The following is a 20,878-nucleotide window of genomic DNA, read 5'->3' as shown; positions in this document are numbered from 1 at the left end:
TAGGTTTCCATAGAGGGAGCAAGTGCACTGGGAGGTGGGTCGGGAGAGGCTGGGGGAATAGATCAAGGAGCCTAGTAGTGTCCTGTTGACCAGCTACTGGATGAGTCTTCATCTTCTACCATGTTGGATCAGTTGTTGGGAAGGCAGCCCTGGCATGCCACCCTGGCAGGCCATAAACCAGTCCATCCCCACCTCACTGCCTCCAGCCACAAACCACAGAGAAGATGCATGATGCGTGGCACTGGGCAAGGCTCTTGGTTTTCAGCTGCATCGGGCCTTTCTGCAGCAGCTCTGCTGTGGGCCTGGCGTGTAGCATTCACTGGTTCTGCTTGGCTGTCTTTTCTGTGTAGGTCAGCACTTACCATCCCATACCTGGCTCCCCAGGACATTCCGCAGCCATCGTCAATCTGTCCAGCTCCCAGCAACATCTCTCAGCAAACATGTGAGTAACAAGCTCAGCTCTCCACTCCCGGGTCCTGGCCAGAGAGGCCGCTTTTGCCACCCCTCTGCCTTCAAGCATCACCACTCCCAGACCATCCCATACAGAGAGACAACAAATCCCTTCCTTTATATCCTTCAAAGGAAATAATGCTGAAAAACAGATTGGCAAGCCACATCATCCTAGCTCATTATTTTACAAAAGTAGAAAGGAACTGGAAGACTAGACACCAAAACATTGCTGGGAGATTGGATACTGAGCAATTTCTGTTGTCTTCTTCTAGATTCAAAATGTTGGGTCATAAATAGATGTTGAAATATAGCATTTTGGTGGAGGGAAACCCTGTAGAAGAGAACACCCTGCCCAGCCCCTTTGATAAAACCTTCCAGTGTCTCATAGTCCTTGGAGTCTAGAGGGACTTCTTGATGTCCAGCCTGAGGCCATACATTGGTAACCTGAATCTGGCAAGCCCACATGGGTTACTTTTAATGCTTTTAGTCACTTCCACACCCTCGCTGTGTCTTCACCCCTGGCTTATAACTAGATGTTATCTGCCTGACGCCTGTGTAGACTGCAAACTGGAAAGTCACGACTCTAACCCAAGGACATTTTGCGATGTTACAAACCCATCATCGCCCTCCATCCCGCCATGCAGCCAGCATTCCACTGTCTGCTAACAAACTAAAATCAACTCCTACCTCCCCTCCCCAATGTCTGCTTCCCTGCCTACATTAAGCTAGCTCCTCTGGCCATTCCTGGGAATCAAATATGCCCCCACTCTCAGCAGAGGGAACAGATCAGAGAGTCTTCTGTTCTGACCTCTCCTTTCCCTTCACTTGCTGGCTGCAAACATGTTCTGGGGTGATACATTAAGCAGTATGAAAAAGCATCCTGGGCAGAGCCATAACTTCTAGGTTTGAGACCAGGCTCTGCCACTGATTCTGGGTCACCAACTCCTTTCTCTATCCTAGTCCAGTTTCCCCATTGTCAAAACGCCAAGGTGGCCTAAATTAGTGATCTGAAGCTGTGTGGCACTCTGTGGAAGAGCAGGGATGTTGGCCCGTCCAGTGCTACTTCTATCACTATAGGTCCTATCACTATCACCTGCCTTCCATACCGACATTTCACCATGAAGAAGTTAGTTATTTCTAACCACTGGGTCAGTGGTTCCATTTCCCTTCACTCTTTGCTGGCTCCATGCCCTCCTCCAGGCACGTTCCCCTTCTTCACCCAGTTCCCTTGTCTCCCCAGGTTTGTGGCCCTGCACTCCTACTCAGCCCATGGACCCGATGAGCTGGACCTACAGAAGGGAGAAGGCATCAGGGTCCTGGGCAAGTACCCAGACGGCTGGCTCAGGGGCGTCTCCTTGGTCACTGGGCGGGTTGGCACCTTCCCCAACAACTATGTCATCCCCATTTTCAGGTGTGTGCCCTCTATTCTCAGGCAGCAGAGGTCGGGTCCACTAGGCCCGGGGCCATGTGTGGTTTCACTGCTCAAGGACTCAGTGCTCCTTCGGAGCATAGGCCAAGAAATGGCCTTAGTAACCCCCTAACACTTTTTTCTTTAATTGTAGAAAGTTATCTTTTTTAGAGTTCTTCACATTTTACAAGCACTTTCACATCTTTTAACTCACTGGATATGTTCAAGAGTCCCTCCTGTTAAGGGAGATGTGATTTTACAGATGAGGAAAGTGATGTACAGAGTTAAGCAACCTGCTCAAGAGCTGGGTTTCAGGTTTTCTATAGTACGAACCCCCAAAATTCCATTCATATCCTGCACCCCAACTCTCCTGTATAGCCGAATAATGGGAGCCTGTGATAATCAGAAGACCCCTCAGAGCACCTCAGGAAACTTCCTAAGACACTAGGCCAGTAGGCAGAGTTTCCATGACTCAGACCACGACCTGTCCATCCACACCCCAGGCCAAAGGCTGGTTACCCTGTAGGTCCCCGTCCCTAACAGCGTTCCCAACTTTTTTCATTCTCCAGCACACCTGACCCTTTCACTTAAACCACCACCACAGATCCCTGCACTGCCCATGGCTCCGCCTTCCTCCTCCCCACATCCACCCAGGCACAGCCTGTCACAAGGCAGTGAGGCCATCCCCACACATCAAACACTGTCTCTATGACATAACTCCAAGGAAAGTGACAATCCATTGTACTCTCTGGGGAGGGTCAGAGCTGAAGTCCTATGTCCAGTTTGGGGGAGCTTCATAAAGGTGGGGCACAGTGTCCGGAGGAGGGCCACAAAGATGGTGAGGAGACAGAACACTACACCACAGTAGACAGTCATAGAAACACTAGGATAAAGCTACAGAAGACAGGGTCAGAGGGACCATAACAAGCCGTGGAGACAGGAAATCTGTTCCATGAGGGGAAAGTGAACCAGTGGATACAACTTAGAAGTTGGATCCGTAAAAGTTTGCACATTCTAACGCATAGATTTTTTTCCAATAAGGTTGGCTGGTGAGGTGGAGGACCCCCTTTCTAGGAAGAGTACAGGCAAAGTCTGGGTTTCCATAGATCCAGGCTTAGATAAAAAGATTTCTTCACATGGCAGAAAGTTGAACCGGAAGTTATCTCCTTCAGTGGAAGGTTCTTGGAATTTGTTAGAAAGTTGCAAAATCTCCAAAGGCAAACTAAGGGTGTCTATAACTGATGCTGTAGTCAACAAATATTTATCAAGCATAAACTATGTGTCAGGCACCTTTTTAGACACAGGAGAAACACCAGTGGACAAAACACACAAAATCTCTGCCCACCAGAAGTTACATTCTAGTGGTACAGACAGATAATAAACAAGGTATATAAGTAATGTAAATGGTGTGTTAATGGTAAAGGCCAAGAAGAAAAACAAGAAAAGGATAGAATTAGTAGAGGTGGTGATTAAAATTTTAATAGGTTGGTCAGGGATGGCCTTACTGAGAAGAAGGAAATGAGGCAGGTGTATTCCAGACCAAGGAACAGCAAGTACAATTGCCCTGAAGTAGGAGTGAGCCTGACATGAAGACCAGTAGGACTGGTTTAGAGCAAGTCAGGGGGATGTTAGCAGGAAATGAGGTCAGAATGGTAACAGGTGAGCCAGATCATATAGAATTTCCTAGGTCATAATGAGGAATTGGCTTTAACGCTATGGCAAGGTTTTGAGTGTAAGAGTGACATGATTTAACTTACATTTTAACCAAAATCCCTGTAGTTGCTGGGTTGAGAGTAAGCTGTAGAAAGGAAATATGGAAGCAGAGAAACTAATTAAGAAGATACTGTAATACTCTGGGGGAGAAGTGATGGTGCATGGAGCCAAGGCATTAGCCAAGGAGGCAGGGAGAGGTGGTTAGATTCTGGATATACTCTGAAGGTAGACACTGCAGGATTTTCTGACAAATCAAATATCAGGTGTGAAAGAATAGAGGAGTAAGGTGAGTCCTAGTTTTTTGCCCCAAGTAACTGGAAAATGGAGTTGCCTTTTACTGAGCTAGAGGGGGAAACCAAGAGGAATGGGTTCTGAGATGTGAGGGGAAGCAAAAGCTCAGTTTGCAGCAGATTAAGTCTTAGATGCCTGTTAGCAATCCTGGTAGAGATGTTGGCAAATGGTTGAGTATACAAGCCCAGCATTTAAGGAAGAAAGTCCAGGCTTGAGAACGTATTTAAAACCCTAGGACTAGATGAGACCATTGTGGTAGGATCAATTGCATTAGAGAGAATGACAGTGAGCCAGAAGCCAAATTGTGTGTGTGTGTGTGTGTGTGTGTGTGTGTGTGTGTGCGTGTATATAATTTACTGTCAAGTTAGCTAACATACAGCGTATGCAGCATGCTCTTGGCTTCAGGATTAGATTCCCTTGTTCATTGCTTACATATAACACCCAGGTCCCAACAAATGCCCTCCTCAATGCCCATCACCCATTTTCCCCTCCCCCCCCACCCCCATCAACCCTCAGTTTGTTCTCTGTATATTTAAGAGTCTCTTATGTTTTGCCTCCCTCTCTGTTTGTAACTATTTTTTTCTTCCCTTCCCCCATGGCCAGAGGGTAAAATATTCATGGAATGAGTGGAGAGGCTGAGAGAGGAAATGGTGACAAAGTGATGCGAGAGGTGGTCAAGTCTGATACTATGAGTCAAAGCTGGGAAGGATTGAGGAGGGTGGGGGAATGGTCTAGAGGTGCCAATGAAGAGCAAGAAGGATATCTACCCTAACTCAGGAACACTTTCTTCCATGGGATCTGACATCAATTCTGTAAGGCCCATGTCTGCTACTAAAGCATTTGCTTATGCATCACGCCTTAGCCCAGTGTCCTGGTTATTCCATGAAAACACCATTAGAATAAGTGTGACCATATAATTTATCATCCAAACTAGGACACTTTTTTTAATCTTTTTTAATCTTTTATTTTTGAGAGAGAGAGAGAGAGAGAGAGGAAGAGAGACAGAAGGAGACACAGAATCCAAAGCAGGCTCCAGGCTCTGAGCTGTCAGCACAGAGCCCAACACGGGGCTTGAACTCATGAACCACGAGATCATGACCTGAGCCAAAGTCAGATGCTTAACTGATTGAACCAACCAGTCACCCCCAAACTAGGACACTTTTAAGAAAAGAAGGGGAGACACACACACACACACACACACACACTTTTAATACACCAGGAGAGCAGGTATAAACTAAGACTCTCCTAGGAAAATCTGGACAAATGGTTACCCTTACTAGAATCCATGGAGGATTCCATTCCAGTGTATTCCAAGGCTCCAGCTTCCCTTTCTCTCCTTGGCTTTTCTCCTAGGTACATGTATTGTGTCCTTAGGCAAGCCATGAGCCATCTAGACTCGTCTGTTCAGAGACAGCCACATCAGACAGTGGATGGAGTTTCAGCCATAGGTTGCCATTGAATCTGTCCCTCCCCTCCAGTTGATAGAATCCTGAACATATGTGTATACTGAGGTGCTACTTACGTGGATGTGGGTTTTGCTTCTAGGGAACCAACATTTCCAAAAAGAGCAAATCCCTGTCAGAGTATATTCTCCTGACTGCTGTTAAGTGACAGAGGATTGGTGCTCTCTCTGTGTGAAGTTCTCCTTGATGGTCCTCTGATGCAAAGGAAGGTCCCATCACCAGTAATCTTAGACATGGGTCTACGATGCCCGATTTATCTACCTGGGAGCAGCTCATCCTTGTTGTTAGCCACCCTCTCCTTTTGCTTCTTGGGGCTGAATGATGTGGTCCTTTGTCAGCTTAGTTTCCACTCCTTTTAGCAGGCTGTGTTAGGACTGAGTGGGTTGGACTACATGTGCAAGGCCCCTTTCTGCTCTTTGGTTCTGCATGTGTGTGAGGTTTTCTTCCCATCTCTGTTTTCTGTTTGCAGCGATGCCTCTCACCACCAGCAGCCCCCTTGGGCTAGAACGCAGCCTTTTATAAAAGAGCCAGGGCTCGAAAGTATGAGGTCCCCCTGAGCACTGGAACCTTTGCTTTATTAGCATTATGCCCCAATGAACTGGGCCTGCCAGAGCTTGGGGACTAACTCTTTAGAAAGACTAGTGCTGACCCAAATGCCAGGGTTTTAAGATTCAGCAAGTGAGCCTTTTAATTCCCAAGAGAATAAAAGGCAGCTGTGCCCTCCAGAGCGCCAGCCCTCTCTCAATGCTAGATAGTGACACCCACCTGTCCAGCCGAGTTGACCACAAGTAAATCTCTGCCATCGTGACATGCTTTCCCAGGCCCTGGAGGCAGCCACAGGCTCAGACTGTGCAGAACGTTTGTCAAGTTTCCATCTAAATACCCTCTGACTAGCGTCAACATACTTTTCCTCCTTCAGGCATAGTCTTGGTGGGAGGCACAAGTTTCCTCTCTTTTCAGAGGCTTAAGAAACTAGCTCCTCCTCCTCATGTCCCCCTCCTCCTCCTCTCTATCCTGCTTTTCCTCCTATCCTCCCTCTCCTCCTCCTCCCATCACCCCAGCTAAGAAACAGGCTCAGCCCATCTGAGGCTCTCTCTTAGGGCTTGGAAGCTTGAACCAGAGAGGAAAGAATGTGGTTGCAGTTGAAGACCTTTCATGGCAAGAACACAATCAGCAACGTCTGATCAGACCCCTGCCCCCTATCTCAGATATCTGCTGCCAGACTCTCAGCAGCCTCCCTCAGTTCCTGTTTCCAAGGCCTCTCTGCCCCTCATGTTCTCCCAACACAGTCCCTTCTGTCCAGTAGCCAGGATATTCCTCTTTCTTAACAACCTTCACCAGGCACATGCGCCCCCCTGGTGCCTTATGGATGGAAAAAGCAATACAGGGGCCAACACTCGGTTCTTTGAACTTTCTATACAGAACTATATAAAGTTGCCAGGGTGCAAGCTTTCCCTTACCAGGAGGCTGCTGCCAGTGGTGAGTACAGTAGAGCTGCAAATGCCCCTTCACGTATGGCGGGGGGAGGAGGCTAGGTCTTATGGGTTCCTATCACAGACAGGAAAGGGGACACAGACCTGCACACTCAAAGCAGCACAATGGAGCAAGTTGGAGGCAATAGCACTCCTTCCTCCCCAAACCCCTCTTTCAGTCTCTCCATCTGGAAAACAAGGATCAGAATGTTTGCAGGTCTGGAGTGTAATGGGGATTAATTAATATATGTTCACAAAGTACTTTGATATTAGAAGAAAGCGCTGGGTAAGTGCTGAGCTTTTTGCCAAAAGATAGAGAGGGACTCCTGTTGGAAGGAGGACTTTGGATTTAAGAGTTTTTGGAACCTGACCTAGTGCTGGGCTCAGAAAAATCAGGTTGCAGCTCGGTCTATCAACAGTCATTCAGTGAAGAGACTTGTGGAATAAGGCTGGCTTGGGCCTAATTAACTGTATTCTGTGCTTGCTGCTGCTGGGAATGGTTATGGAACCTGTCTTTCCTGTGGCCAGCCCATTTTACAGCATCCAACACCTTGAGGCCCCCCCATTCAAAAAACAGGCAGATATAGCACATGACCATGGAGGCCAAGGCCAAGGATTTCTCTCCACTGCCAGCCCTTAGCTCCAGAATGGAGTGAGAGCTCTTACTGGCAGGAAGCCTGCACCCCTTTACTGACGACATCATTAGGGACCAGAGGCAGGTTGATGGCTGTGGATAGAAGTCCCATCACTGTAAGCATCATTCCTGGGCATTTGGCTGCATATGCTTCTTGGGCAGAGTTGGTCACGTTAAATAACGCCTTACCTATCTTTGTACCACTGGCTGGCTCGTTGTTAAGCTCCATATCACTTTTTTCAGCCAAAGAAGGAGAGAAAAGGAGGAGAAGAAATAAAGGGAAATGACTGTAGGCATTAAAGGGAAGGCCATCAGGGAGGGCATCTCTGAGCCAGGGTCTTGGTTGAGTTGGTTGTTCCCAGGGAGGTTATTTCATCATCCGAGTGACAAGCTGATCGATGGACTACTCAATAGGGGCTGTGATTTTGGGGTAGGATTGGTAAAAGGGCAAGAAGGGCATGTAAAATGGCAGCCATTCCCCATAGGGTTCAGGGAGTAGCAATCTGGAAGCGAGTGACTGGAGATTGGTGTTTTATAAAACTTTAATACTAGTCTTAAAAGCCAGAACCCAAGGCTGAAAAGGGAGGGTCTTCCAAAGGCATGTGTAGGGCCTCCCCACTGCTTCAGTTTGTTTCTTTCAAGCAGGATTCAGGGCTTACCTTGCTACCTAAACGATGAACACTCTCCCTAGCCAGGAGGGAGTGTGCTCAGTGGTAAGACAGTGATCTTTTCAGTGGTAGAGGAGAGGGCCAGCCTGGACCTGGGTTCAAATCTCAGGTCTTATAGCTGCTTGGCCAAGTAACTGTAAGCCTCTATTTTCTTATCCATAAAATAGTGGCACTTGAGGTGCCTGGGTGGCTCAGTTGGTTGAGCGTCCAACTTCGGCTCAGGTCATGATCTCGTGGTTCACGAGTTTGAGCCCTGCATCAGGCTCTGTACTGACAGCTCAAAGCCTGGAGCCTGCTTCAGATTCTGTGTCTCCCTCTCTCTCTGCCCCTCACCTGCTCATACTCAGTGTCTGTCTGTCTCTCTCTCTCTCAAAAATAAAAACATTTTTAAAAATTAAAACAAAAATAGTAGCACTAATAGTACGTACCTCAGAAGGCTGTTGTGAAGAACCCACAAGATAATGGGGGCAAAGCACTGCCCAATGCCCAGCATACAGTAAGTGCTCAACATGTGTTAGCCCAAACAACTGGCATCAGTGCTGAAAGCATCATGGAAATCATTCAACAAACTTTTGATAAGCAACAGATGCAGAACACAAAGCATATAAAATAAGGCATAAAATATCTCTGCCTTCCCTGAGTTTAGAATCAAAGGGGAAAGTCACAGAATGAATAGGAAATCAGAACCACAAAATGAGTTGAACATGTACAAGACCTTGTGCTCCAAACTCTTGGGGTTAGGAGTGATTAGAACTGGAATGAAAGATGACCTAAGTCAAGTGTTCTCGTTCCAATGGGGCCTCAGTATGAGCCCCTCTCCCTGCCCTCTGCACACCTGCACAGTTGCCCAGCTGTAAATTGTGAGACCCACATGATCAAGCCTGTGTGGTTAATAAAGGGAGCATATATGATAGGAAGGGGGTGAAGAGAGACCACATTCAGTATATGGTTGAGAGCTTTTTTAAATAGGACTCATAACTGAACGTTTTCTTTATTTCTTCTCTTTAAAACACTTGCAACAACCAGAAAGACATCTAGTTTTCCAGATTCTCGGAGTCCTGGTCTCTACGCCACATGGACGTTATCCAACTCCTCTGTGTCCTCCCAAGGCAGCATTTCAGAAGGTGATCCCCGGCAGAACCGTCCCTTCAAGTCCGTCTTTGTGCCCACCGCCATAGTCAACCCCGTGAGGAGCACAACCAGCCCGGGGACTTTAGGACAGGGCTCTCTTCGGAGATCCGGGAGGAGCAGCATGAGAAAGAGTAAGTGGTGGCAGAGAGGTACGTGCCTACAGCTAAGTGATGGGGGAATCTGGCTCTGGGGTAGACAGAGTACATTTTGCAAAAGGAGGATACTGGCTTTAAAACAAGCCTCTGTAAAGAGTGCTTTTAATTCCCAAATAGTGACTGGTCTTATTGGATGAAGCCAGACCGACTTAAGGTCACTGCCCTTGGTCACTCCACACATGTATACTGAATGGTGGGGATGGTAGCAGCCCAGAGTGCCAGCATATAATTAGAACACAGCCAAGGTGGATGCTGGCTGTAGTTAAGACAGAAAGAGCAAAGTACTTGCTGGATCAGGGCTTCTCTGCTCCAGGGAACCCCGCAGGGGTGCTAAAAGGGAAACACGGGAAATATCGGGGAGGTGGGCGGGGAAGAGGGGGGTAAAGAGGGTTGAAGAGTCAATGCTGAGAGTCCCCAAATCTTGCTTTGTTATTTGACTAATATATACATGAGGTTAAAAGCATTTTTATTGTACAAAAGGAAGTCTCCTTCATATCCATAACCCCTGTCCCCAGTGCTCTTCTGTGTATATAAATAGTATTTCATAATCATACCCACCACATGCACTGTTCTGCAGCTTGCTGTTATTTTACCTGTGTAACATCCACACTGCTCACATGGCAATGCTTTCATCCCCTAAAATATTGAACCACTACATAAGACCTCATTTTCAGGCACTTTAAAAAGGGTTTGGAACCCATTGTTCTACAAAACACGAAGGTTCTATATTTGCATACCTCTCTAAAAGACCACGAGCCAAGCCAAGTAAATTTGATTTATTCTACATTTTCTGATTTAAATTGGGCTCCACAGTCTATCTTAAAAAATGATTCAATATGAAAATGCAGTATGACCACTCAAAGCAAGAGGGTAACATGTGGGTCAGTATGCCACACAGGAAAAGGTCCCAAGAAAATTAAAATAGGTATCTTAGTCCTGCCCTCTCCCGGGGCTCTCACCTGACCACCTGCCCCACCACCATGTACTTGACCTCCCACTGTGTTGCCTCTACCCAGCTGCCCCTCCTCCCTCTTCCCTGCTGACCTTCCACCTCCTTCTCCCTGCCCACATGCAAACGCCTCCTAAATAATCCCACCACAGAAGCCTGGGGCAAGTGACTGGACCTCATCAGCCTCCAGTTTTCTCATTTGCAAAATGGAAATAAAAATAATACCTGCCTGGGCGCCTGGGTGGCTCAGTCATTTAACAATCCAACTATTGACTTCAGCTCAGGTCATGATCTCACAGTTGTGAGATCGAGCCCCTGCTTCGGGCTCTACGCTGGCAGAATGGAGGCTACTTAGGGTCTTCTCTCCCCCTCTCTCCCTGCCTCTCCCCTACTCACACTCTGCCTGTCTGTCTGTCTGTCTCTCTGCGTCTCTCAAAATAAATAAACAAACATTAAAATCAGGGTATTGTGTGAATTTAATAAAAGAATCCATGTGAGACTGATGGCACCATGCCTGGCACATAATAAGGCTCAAGAAATAATAGCTGTTTTTATAGAGTGATCATTTTATCAGTACTATCATTGCTACTACAACTAAGCAGGTCCTCTTTGGCCCATCCAGTGTGTGAGTGACTCAGTGTTGAAACGTTCACACTCAGTCCACACCACTTATGAGTGCTGAGGCCTGTACCCCATTGGCAACCACTCACACTTCCTTTCACACACTGCCTCTACCTTTGCAAAGATCTTGCCGGACTTGGAGTTGTGACTGCACTGTATGCACGTGTAAATAAGAAAGCATTAAATCTCTTGGTGATAAGAACTGACAAGATAAACAGATGAGGCATAAAACCGATTTTTCACACGTTTCCAGGAGCCTAAGGACAGGCCTACACAGCGCTGCTTTGACTTTCTCAAGTCCTGGAGGCTTTCTCTCCCCCTTTTCCCCAAGGTGAGGCTGGTCCAGCTATCAATCTCACCACAGCAAAGACACATGACAGGAGAATTGACTGTGCACCCCATAGGGCTGTCAGTGGAAAAATAAATGTCTACATTGAAAGGGCAGACTTGTGTAAATGGCGCCTGGCTTGCTCACGGCAGCTGAGAACACCGACTGCGTTTAGTGAGCCTTCTGCTTTTCATGTTCACATCTGGCTTGAAGACGAGGCGTGACGCAGAACATGGTGTTGGCTCAGGCCCTCTGTGCTGGACACAAATGTCTGTGATTCACACACGTGTCCAGAGGCTATCACAAAGGACTAACAACTCTGACCGGACGTCACTGATGCTCCCTAAATGCTGGGAGACCCTTACGGAGAAGTGGACTGAGGTGCTTCCCAGGGGTGTGCCTCCTGTCTCCCCACAGAGTGCACTGAAGTCCCTATCACGTACGGGACACGTGCCCGAGAGATGAAAACAACGTATGTCCTGTCTTCCAGAGAATTTGAGGGGGAGGAATGGCTTCCTTTTACTGAGGGAAGATCATCTCCGTTAACAACAAAAACAGAACAAAACAAACAAAAAAAGCCCAAGGAAGGGATAAAAACATAGTCCTGGACCTTATATTTTTCGGATTTGTTGTCCTTTACCAAAAACAGTGAGAGTTAGAAACATGGGGCATTTATTATGTTCCAGGCACTGTCCTAACACTTTGCACACATCGTAAAATGTCGGCCTCCCAGCAGCCCTGTCAGGTGCTGGGTTTACACACGAGGGGCTGAGATGCAGAGAAGGAATGTGGCTGATCTGTCCCAGGCTCCCTGAGAGGAAGTCTGATTCCAGAACCTCTGTCATGGGACTTTGCAAAGCTCATCCATGCACAGCCCTCACTCTGGAACAGTCTTTCCAAATTTGCTTCCGTGTGGTGTCACGTTTGCCTGCACACTCTCTCCCTTAATTCCATTTGCCCTTCCGCCCCCAGCAAGGGCAATCCTGCCGCCCTATGCCTACCGCTCCTGTTAGAATAGTCTTCAAGTAGCTGGTCAGAGCCCCCTCCTGCCCTCTCTACTTCCCTCTTTCCCACCCTCTCATCCCTCCCAGTTGACTGACTCTTCTGTTTTCAATTCCTTCCATCTCTTTCTTTTGTTTCCTCTTTGGTTTGCACCCCTCTGTTTGCTTCTCACTGTGAAGCTGTCCCCTCAGGTTTGTGTTCTTCACTTTAAAACTTATAGGCCCCGAAGTGAGAGAGTAGGTGTGTGTGTGTGTGTGTGTGTGTGTGTGTGTGTGTGTGTGCGTGAGAGAGAGAGAGAGAGAGAGAGAAGGCAAATGGAAGTAATAGACCTTATGACACTACCCCCCCCCGGCCCCCCGCCAAACATTCAGCTAGCCAGTTATTTCCTGCCAGCATCAGCAAACAGCACTAAAAAAAGAATAAGGTCACCTTTGAAAGACCCTGCGAGAATGTGAGCACACTCAAATGGGGAAAGTACTTAACTATTCTGGGCTATCAGGACACACGGCCCACACAAGACCAAGCGAAGCCACTGTCAGCAGCCCCCGGTGCTGATATCTGTGTCCTGTAATTCCTCAGATGGATCCTTGCAGAGGCCCGTCCAGTCAGGGATCCCCGCCCTGGTGATGGGCTCCCTCAGACGCAGCCCCACCATGGTGGTACGGCCTCAGCAGTTCCCGTTCTACCAGCCGCAGGGGGTCCCCCCTGCCCCCTCCACGGTGGTGGCGGCAGAACTGGGACCGCAGCCCGCTCCCACCGGGGAGCCTGCCCTCACGTGTGTCAGCAGAGGCGGCGACACCAGGACCCGCTCAGCCGCCAGTTCCCTCATCATGGAAGGCAAGGAAATCCCCGTCAAGAGCGAGCCTCTACCTAAACCACCTGCATCCGCCCCACCATCCATCCTAGTGAAACCAGAAAACTCCAGAAATGGCAGCGAAAAGGTAGGAGTGAGGTGACATGAGGGGTGGGGCGTATGGAGTCTTTATATCCCTAACTTGACACAGCGTCCCAGCTCCCGAGGTTTGTTTTACCTGGACGAGGTATCAAAATTGCCTCAAAAGAATCCTCACACACAGTGTCCCCCCACACACCCCTCAGGCCACTGACACCCTCGGCAGATGTGTTACTGTATTCTCCTTCATGCCTCCTGAACATTTCGTACGTGTGTCTTTCGAGGCCCAGAGGTAAGTTGGAAAAACGTGGCTTTGTCATCAGCCTTCTCTTGATTTGAATTCCAGATCAGCTGCTTGCTGTCTGGTGTCTTAGCCAAAACACTTCACCTTTCTCAGACTCTTTTTGCTTAATCTGTAAAATAGCAGTACGAACGGGAACAGCCTCCTAGGACTGATGCAGAGATGAAACGAGATGAGATGTGTAAAGTACTTAAACGGGGCTTGATCATAAGCATTCATGATATAGAAGAGGCCACTGAGACACAGGAGAAATTTAAGGAATTTATCAAAGTCACACCAAATTATAATGATTCCAACAACTAACTTTTACTGTAACCTCTATGGCAGAGTTCAGATCTTTTAACTTCTAGTCCAGGGCTTTTCCCACTAGAAGCCATGGGTTTTTATAAAAGTTTTATGTTCTCAATAATATCCTTTTAAGGCAGGAGGAACAGCGAGATAGAGGAGGTGACATTAAGGAAATTAGGTGACTGTTATCTTTTAGTTTACTGACCATCACCTCCACCACCAGCCCCACCATGACCCATTCCAGGCCAAAAGGAAAGATGATGTGGTCTCCTCCTCTTTGCTAAGCATTTACTGAATGCTAACAACTTGGCAGGCACCGTGCTGACTACTGTGCATGCCTTATCTCATTTAATCCTGACAATAACCCTCTGAAGTGGTTATTTTAATTCTCAACAACCCCCTCTAGTAGATATTATTATTGTCGTCCTCGTTTTAAAATGAGGAAAGGAAGCTTGAGGAGTTAAAGTGCTTTACCAAAAGACACACAGCTGACACATGTGTCTGGAGTAGAATCCAGATCTGATACAAAAACTCATGTTCTTAACACTAAGCTGTAAGCTTGTAAGGAAAAGCATTTGTAAAAAAAATGTTGACTGATATCAATGTTGGGAGTTCTTTTTCTGGATTTTAGCGTTCAAATAATTCAGAGTTTTCTAGGCCCCAGTTGCCTTTTACCCCAAGCTGTTAGACACAGCCCTCACATTGTCAGCATTTAAGAAGTGCCCAGACCTCTGTGAGATGTGGTGAGGGTCAAAAGTATGAAGAAACTTGGATTTTCAGTGGGGGACACTAGGATCCAATGTCATAGGAAAGAAAAAGAAAGAAAGAAAGAAAGAAAGAAAGAAAGAAAGAAAGAAAGAAAGAAAGAAAGAAGAAAGAAGGGAAAGAAAGAAGGAAGGAAGGAAGGAAGGAAGGAAGGAAGGAAGAAATTTCTAAGCAGTAGCACAGAACACTATCAAGCCCTAAATCAGGGCTGCGCTAAAGAAGTATCTGTTGGTACAAGGTAGCTCTATAAGAGACAAGGAGAGGTGAAAGAAAGAGGGAGGAAAAAATCTTTAAAAATTAAAAAAATAAAATAAAAAGGAGGGAGGGAGAGAAGGGGCTTGGGCAACAGGAGACCATGCCTCCCCTATGAAGGAGTCCTGCTCATCAGCTCCAGACAGGTATTGCCAGAATGGGGCACAGGCCTCAATGTACCAGCTTTGATTTTTTAAGAGACATATGAAATTCTAATTTTTATATGCAATCTCCCAATTTTATGTGTTGGCAACTAAATCAGACTCTCAAACATGCTGCAGACTAAATTCAAACAGCAGGAGTCCACTTTGCAACCTCTGCTCTGAGGATATAAGGCCATCATGAGACTTTTGAGTTGGAAGTCAGCAGGTGGGGGGCCTCAAGGAAGAGGTGGGCCTGGAGATAGGCCTGAAGGGCAGATGGTGTGGAGAGAGAGAAGGTGAACCTCTTGTACTTTCTGGAAGGAGCCATAACCTCTTGCCTCAGCCCTTTTCTCAAGTGACTGCCTCTCCCATTTCTCCTAGGTAATTTCTAATCGTTCTTCAGTTCTCAATTTAAATAGCTGTGGCTCTCGGAGGCCTTCCTCAGATGCCCCACTGCTGCTAGATAGGCCCCTGCACTCCCCTAGAGGCTTCCGCACGTGTTACCACTGCCTGTCAGGGCAGTCTTGTTCCCTCTTGGGTCCGCAGCACCTAACAGCGCGGTGCATCCGAGACCCTCAGAGTAGACACAGGCATTTGCGAGGGAACACAGAAATGAGGTGTTTTAAGTAGGGATATGTGTGGAGAAGCAGCAGGACTCAAGTCCCAGGGAAAACCTCCCAGCTCCTGCCTCACCTGGGCCCCTGTGCTCTCCTTTCTCTTGCAGCAAGTCAAAACTGTGCGATTTCAGAATTACAGCCCTCCTCCGGCCAAACAGTACACCTCCCACCCCACGTCAGGAAAGCCTGAACAGCCTGCCATCCCCAAGGGGTCCCAGCCTGAAGCCGCCCCCTCAGGCCCAGAGATGACCGTCCTATTCGCCCACCGAAGCGGCTGCCATTCCGGACAGCAGACAGACCTCCGGAGGAAGTCGACTTTGGGCAAGACCACCACCCCAGTGTCCACTGCTTCGGCCACACAGACCGTGTTTCCCAGCAAATGAATCTACGGGTGGCTTTTCCCAGACCCCAAAGAGGTGAATTGCATTTAAATACAGTCTGCCTCCACTGGTGGCATCCTGCCATTCTTTGGGTTCTTGAGCTCGGGTCCTTGTTCTGCCAGCAGGTGGGAGAGGAAAGGCCGGGAGCAGGGTTCCTGCCCTGGGTGGGAAGATAGAGTGCATGGCCTTCTACACGTAATGCGTGATGCAACAAGGCTGCTACTCAGACCAAGGAGTGGGAGACAGTCTTGCCCACCCTGTTCCCTCATCCCTTGTGTTCCGTGTAGCATTTCTATGGCGCTCTCAAAGGGGCTTCACAATGGTGGGAATGTTGGCATTGCTTCTTTGACCTCATCACCATGTTCTCAACGAGCATTAGGACAGCTTCTGCCATCTTTGGGGCCTGTACGCTGACTGCTAGTGGCTGCCATACGTTGTTCCCTCCACAGAGTCATCATCCTGGCTGCCAAGGGAAAATTGGGGGAAGGAAGTGTGGTGGATACTCTGATCTTCTGAGAACCCTCTAAAACCAAAGGGAGTCAGCTTAGTGGATTTGGTCCAAACAAGAAGGTCAGAGAGAAAGTGATGATCGATCACAATTTAAGCCTCTCGATCTGTTTCCCTACGTATAATCCTACACGACACATAAAGCAGGAAGCACAGAGCTGGGGGGTAGGGTCCTGTGTGGAATTATGGATAGTTCATTCTTCCTGGCTCCAGCCTGACTTCCCCAAGGAAACACGGCATGCTTAAAAAGAATTCCCTAAGGGGCTTGAGTTTAGATATGTATTCCATTTGCATGACAGCATTCTTTACCTTCTCCGATTTGTTCCCGTTTGGGGTAGACTAGCTGTTTCACTGGGTTGTGGGATAAGGCAGCAGGGTCAGTGAGGAGATGCCAGTCCAAAGCTGGAGTGGAGACATTCCCCAGAGAACAGCTGCTGTCAAAGGGACCCAGCAGAGAAGGTGGGAGAGGAAAGGGGGAACAGAGGAAGAAAGGGTGAGGCACAAACAAAAGCAGTCAGAGAAAAGGTGGGGGTGGTGAATAGAACAGAGGAAGATAGATTGGGTGGATCTGTCAGGGAAGAAGGGAAAAGGGGAAGAGCGGCTTTGACACTCATGACAACTGGGAACAGAAGGGTGGAGTCTGCAAAAGCAGATGACCGCATTGAGACGGGACTGAAGCGAAAGCCTTACAAACAGGGCTGAGGGGGCACCCCAGAGAGCTGAGGCAATGTTGTAAGACAACCCATTAATTCTCATTAGACTTAACTGTTGTGATTTAACATTTATTGCTTGCCCATCAATGTGGGCACCTTAGTACATAAATGCCATTTGCCACTAAGGCTGGGTGTCGTTAAAAAAAACAAGGCTGGTCTAATTAGACCTTTTCCCTGGACAGTTCTTGAAATCCTGGGATTAAAAACATTTATCTTTCACATAACCCCCCCCCAACACACACACACACACACACACACACACACACACACAGCCAACTGAATTGTCCACATACTTTTGCAGATATTAATAAAGCAAAAACAAAACCATAATCCTGCCAAGGATACTGCACGTATGTCACACCTATGGAGTTGGTAGAGCCAACCTGGTGACACACTCTAGTGTTTCTGTGAGATGTGACCCTTGCCTACTTTGCAGAAGCAACACGAACGACTCCTTACCTCACTGAGCTGAAAAATAATCCACATGGAGAATTGGGAGAAGGTCACAAGGACAGGGAGGCATCCTGTGATTTGTCAAAATTTAAGTACCTAAGCTGCTTCTCTATTCAAAAGAACACCCTCAATGAGTTTAGCGATGAGTTTAGCAAGCTGCTCTACTACCAGGGTGGCAGGTATATGAGATGACCAGCCAATAAAGTATTTATTCTGTGCCTCAGTAACAATGGATCCAGTTAATTTTTAACTGTTGTGGCTGACAAGCAGGTTGTACAGGAGTAGTGGAGACACGATCCTTGACTTCCAAATGAAAAAGAATATTCTTCCAATTGTGCGCTCTCTGTAGAGGGTTGCCTTTCTGAGAAATGTGAACAACTCCAAAAGTTTGATACCCCCATTCCATCCAGGCTCTTCACCAATACCCAACATCCCACTTCCTCCCTCCCAAACTAAACCCCGTGTCTGTAGTGTTATATGAGGATTTGAAAGGAGCAGGAGAGTGTCATTTCCAAGTAAAAGGTGAACCCGCTGGCACCTCCAATCACTTATTCCACCAATGTGTTTCAGACATTTACTGTGAGCAGGGCACTACAGTGAGAACAACAGATACATCCTCTCCTATAATGTCTGCTGTAACCTTATAAGGCAACTGTAAGTGTCCCAGTGCAGAGCCAAGGAAACCAAGGCTTAAAGGGTAACCACAGATTGTAGCAGAGTGATTTTGACAGCTGCCCACACCCTTGAGTTCAAGGTCTATGATTTCAAAGCCCAACGTGGGACTATGATTTATGAACTAAGAGACCATCCTTGGCCTCAGGCCACTGACTTCAGGCTGCAGGGACATGACATAGTACAGTGGTTACAAATGTAGGCTCTGCTACACAAAGAATAATTTCAGATCCAATTCCCAATTACCACTTACTAGCCATGTAATGTTGGGCAAGTTACTTAATCTCTCTGAGCCTTGTTTTCCTACCTATGAATGATAATAGTGCCAAACTCATTGGGCTATTGTAAGGATTAACTGACATAATATTATAAAGTGACATCGTGCACACCCCACACATGTCAAACTTGGATGTTTTTAAGGGAGCGGGCCCCTGAAATTCCAGGTGAGAAAATCTAAAGGGCATGGCCAGGGTGAAGGTGCTAGAAGGAAACCAGTGTAGCCCCATCATGGAGGTCAGAACATAGACTAGACTAAGTCCTGAAGGGCATATAGGAGTCAGAAAAAAGCGTGGGGAGAATGGCATCCCAAGCAGAGATAGAAGCATTTGACATCTGGATTTAAATGTATTAATCAAGCCAAGTTCTCTTAGAGGAATCCATTTCTTTGTGGAACATTCCAGGGATCCTAGGTAGAAACAAGCACTTCACATCAAGCATCCCATCCTGTGCGAGCTCCACCCCTGAGCTAAGGCTCAGAGTGGCTAGGAAAGTGCCCCTTCACCTCATAAGAAGCTCGCATCTCAGTGCTAGGAAAGCTGCTGAGGGTAGGCTCTGACTGGGGAGGACAGGGTCGGGGGACATCTGAGAGGTGATGGAGGGGCACAAGCAGCTGAGGACAGACTCTCAGGGCCACACTTGAGGAAATGGTCTCCTTAAGCAGCATCAGGACCCTCACCTAGACCTTGTCTCCTTTCCTTTCTCATGTGGGACCAGTGACACCTCCTCTATCCTCCACCCTCCACAGATAGGGCTTTTGGAGCAGCAAGAGTTTAAAACAATGCCCCATCTGTGGGTTGGTGAGGTTCAGGACTGACTCAACACATGGTCTGTCCGTGTCAGGCCAGCATTCCAGAGCAGCAGCGATCCAGGGGTGCTGGGTCAGGGTCGAGCTTTAGTTAGACAGACATGGACTCTTCAATTTGTCCCATCCCCAACAACCTGCTTCACTCACTCACATGACCTACACTTGAACGAGGTGTGTTCTCCTAGAGTCCTAGAGTGAGCTGGACTTCACTTCAGAATCTTCAGTGATGCACTGATCATTAGAGCTGGACCCTTAGAGATCAGCTGACTCGGGCACTCAGGTCTCATGGCCTGACAGGGCTCAACAGTTTTGAGGCGGGGACTAGACACCTGTGTTTTCAACGTTCTTTCCAGGTGATTCTGATGTACAAGAATCAAATCCACCTTCCTCATACCATATAGTCAGACGGGAATGTGGCCACATTGGTGGCTAATATATTGAACTCTGCCTATAGTGACAGGTGAACAGGGGCCCTGAGCTCCCCAAGGCCTCTCCCCACTCCTGCCCTTTCTCGCCATTTTCCCCATAGTCCAGCCGCTAAAGGGCTCAGGCCAGGTGCAGCTAAGACCTTCAGCGATAAAGGCCTTTTTCACTCTCATTGGCTAGTGACTACACCATACTGGCTGTTATGTATCTCCACTGTTACCCTGTTATACAGAAAGAACATGGCCCAGAGAGGTCCCTCAGATATTGGGAGCACTCTTTCCTCCCCAAATCCTAGCCACTGTCCAGCTCCCTGACAATCACTTCCATCAAGGCCGTTGGCTTAGGAAAGGCACAGACTTAGAGGGCAGGCAGTTCCTTGCTCACCGCTCTACCTTTTTCGCCAAACATCTTCATAGGTACAAGCAATGCTCGTTAGCTTCCCAGCTCCTCTGGCATCAACCGGGCAGTCAGGGAAGTCATTTGTTTCAGTACGATGAGCAGACATGATCCTCATCCGCTCGCTCGCCTCTGCCCATACAGACCAGCCTCACAGACCCTGGACTCCCTTCCCAGGAAGTAAATAGCTGTGGCAGGCAGGGGAGCGGCGTCCTATCAAGTCTCCCCACTAGGAGCAAGTGCTGAGCAAGCTAGGCTATCCCAGGGCCGGCAGCTGCTGCCACGGGTGCTTCTCTTGTTTTGTCTTGACAGTCAAGACCCCAGTTGTGCGTTTGGCGAAGAGAAGGGAGTGTTAGCACTTCCAGCAACCTCGCAGGTGACCATGAATGACAGTCACTGGGGGAATGCATCTGGCAGGCAAGACCAAATCAGAGGAGTTAACTCCAAAGATCCTTTCCAGCGGGTTGGTGTCCCTGAGAATAAATCTTACAAGGACATTCTGCTTGAAATAGAACAATGTTAAATGAGCAAGCCATCTGTTTGCCAGGCCATAGTATTGTGTCCTAGACCAGAGCAGAAACAAAATGTTCTCAGGAAGCCCTTTTGCTTACTGACCTCCACTTTGACAAATAAAACGCAGCAGAGGTGGGACCAAAGGTGACAAGGGTGGGGGGGGCGGGAGAGGGAGCGCTGCAGATTCACCT

The 20,878-nt window shown here is 47.8% G+C and overlaps 1 protein-coding gene across 5 annotated transcripts in view; it reads left to right on the top strand.

Annotated features, from left to right (window-relative positions):
* SH3RF2 (SH3 domain containing ring finger 2) overlaps positions 1-20,878 on the top strand; it is a 129,379-nt gene that overhangs the window by 98,241 nt on the left and 10,260 nt on the right. For 2 of the 5 annotated variants that reach the window (XM_060635835.2, XM_060635834.2), the window contains exons 6-10: positions 351-442; positions 1,691-1,861; positions 9,126-9,379; positions 12,865-13,226; positions 15,651-15,996. In XM_060635835.2, coding sequence (XP_060491818.1) covers positions 351-442; positions 1,691-1,861; positions 9,126-9,379; positions 12,865-13,226; positions 15,651-15,926 — 1,155 coding nt within the window. In that variant the 3' untranslated portion in view covers positions 15,927-15,996. Of the gene's footprint in view, positions 1-350; positions 443-1,690; positions 1,862-9,125; positions 9,380-12,864; positions 13,227-15,650; positions 15,997-20,486; positions 20,692-20,878 lie in introns of those variants that run through there. The other 3 variants (XM_060635837.2, XM_060635836.3, XM_060635838.2) reach the window with 3 other exon arrangements.

The sequence above is a fragment of the Panthera onca genome, chromosome A1 (assembly GCF_046562875.1).
Source record: "Panthera onca isolate mPanOnc1 chromosome A1, mPanOnc1 haplotype 2, whole genome shotgun sequence".
NCBI classification, from domain to species: Eukaryota; Metazoa; Chordata; class Mammalia; order Carnivora; family Felidae; genus Panthera; species Panthera onca.
This window is presented reverse-complemented; position numbering and strand designations above follow the sequence as displayed.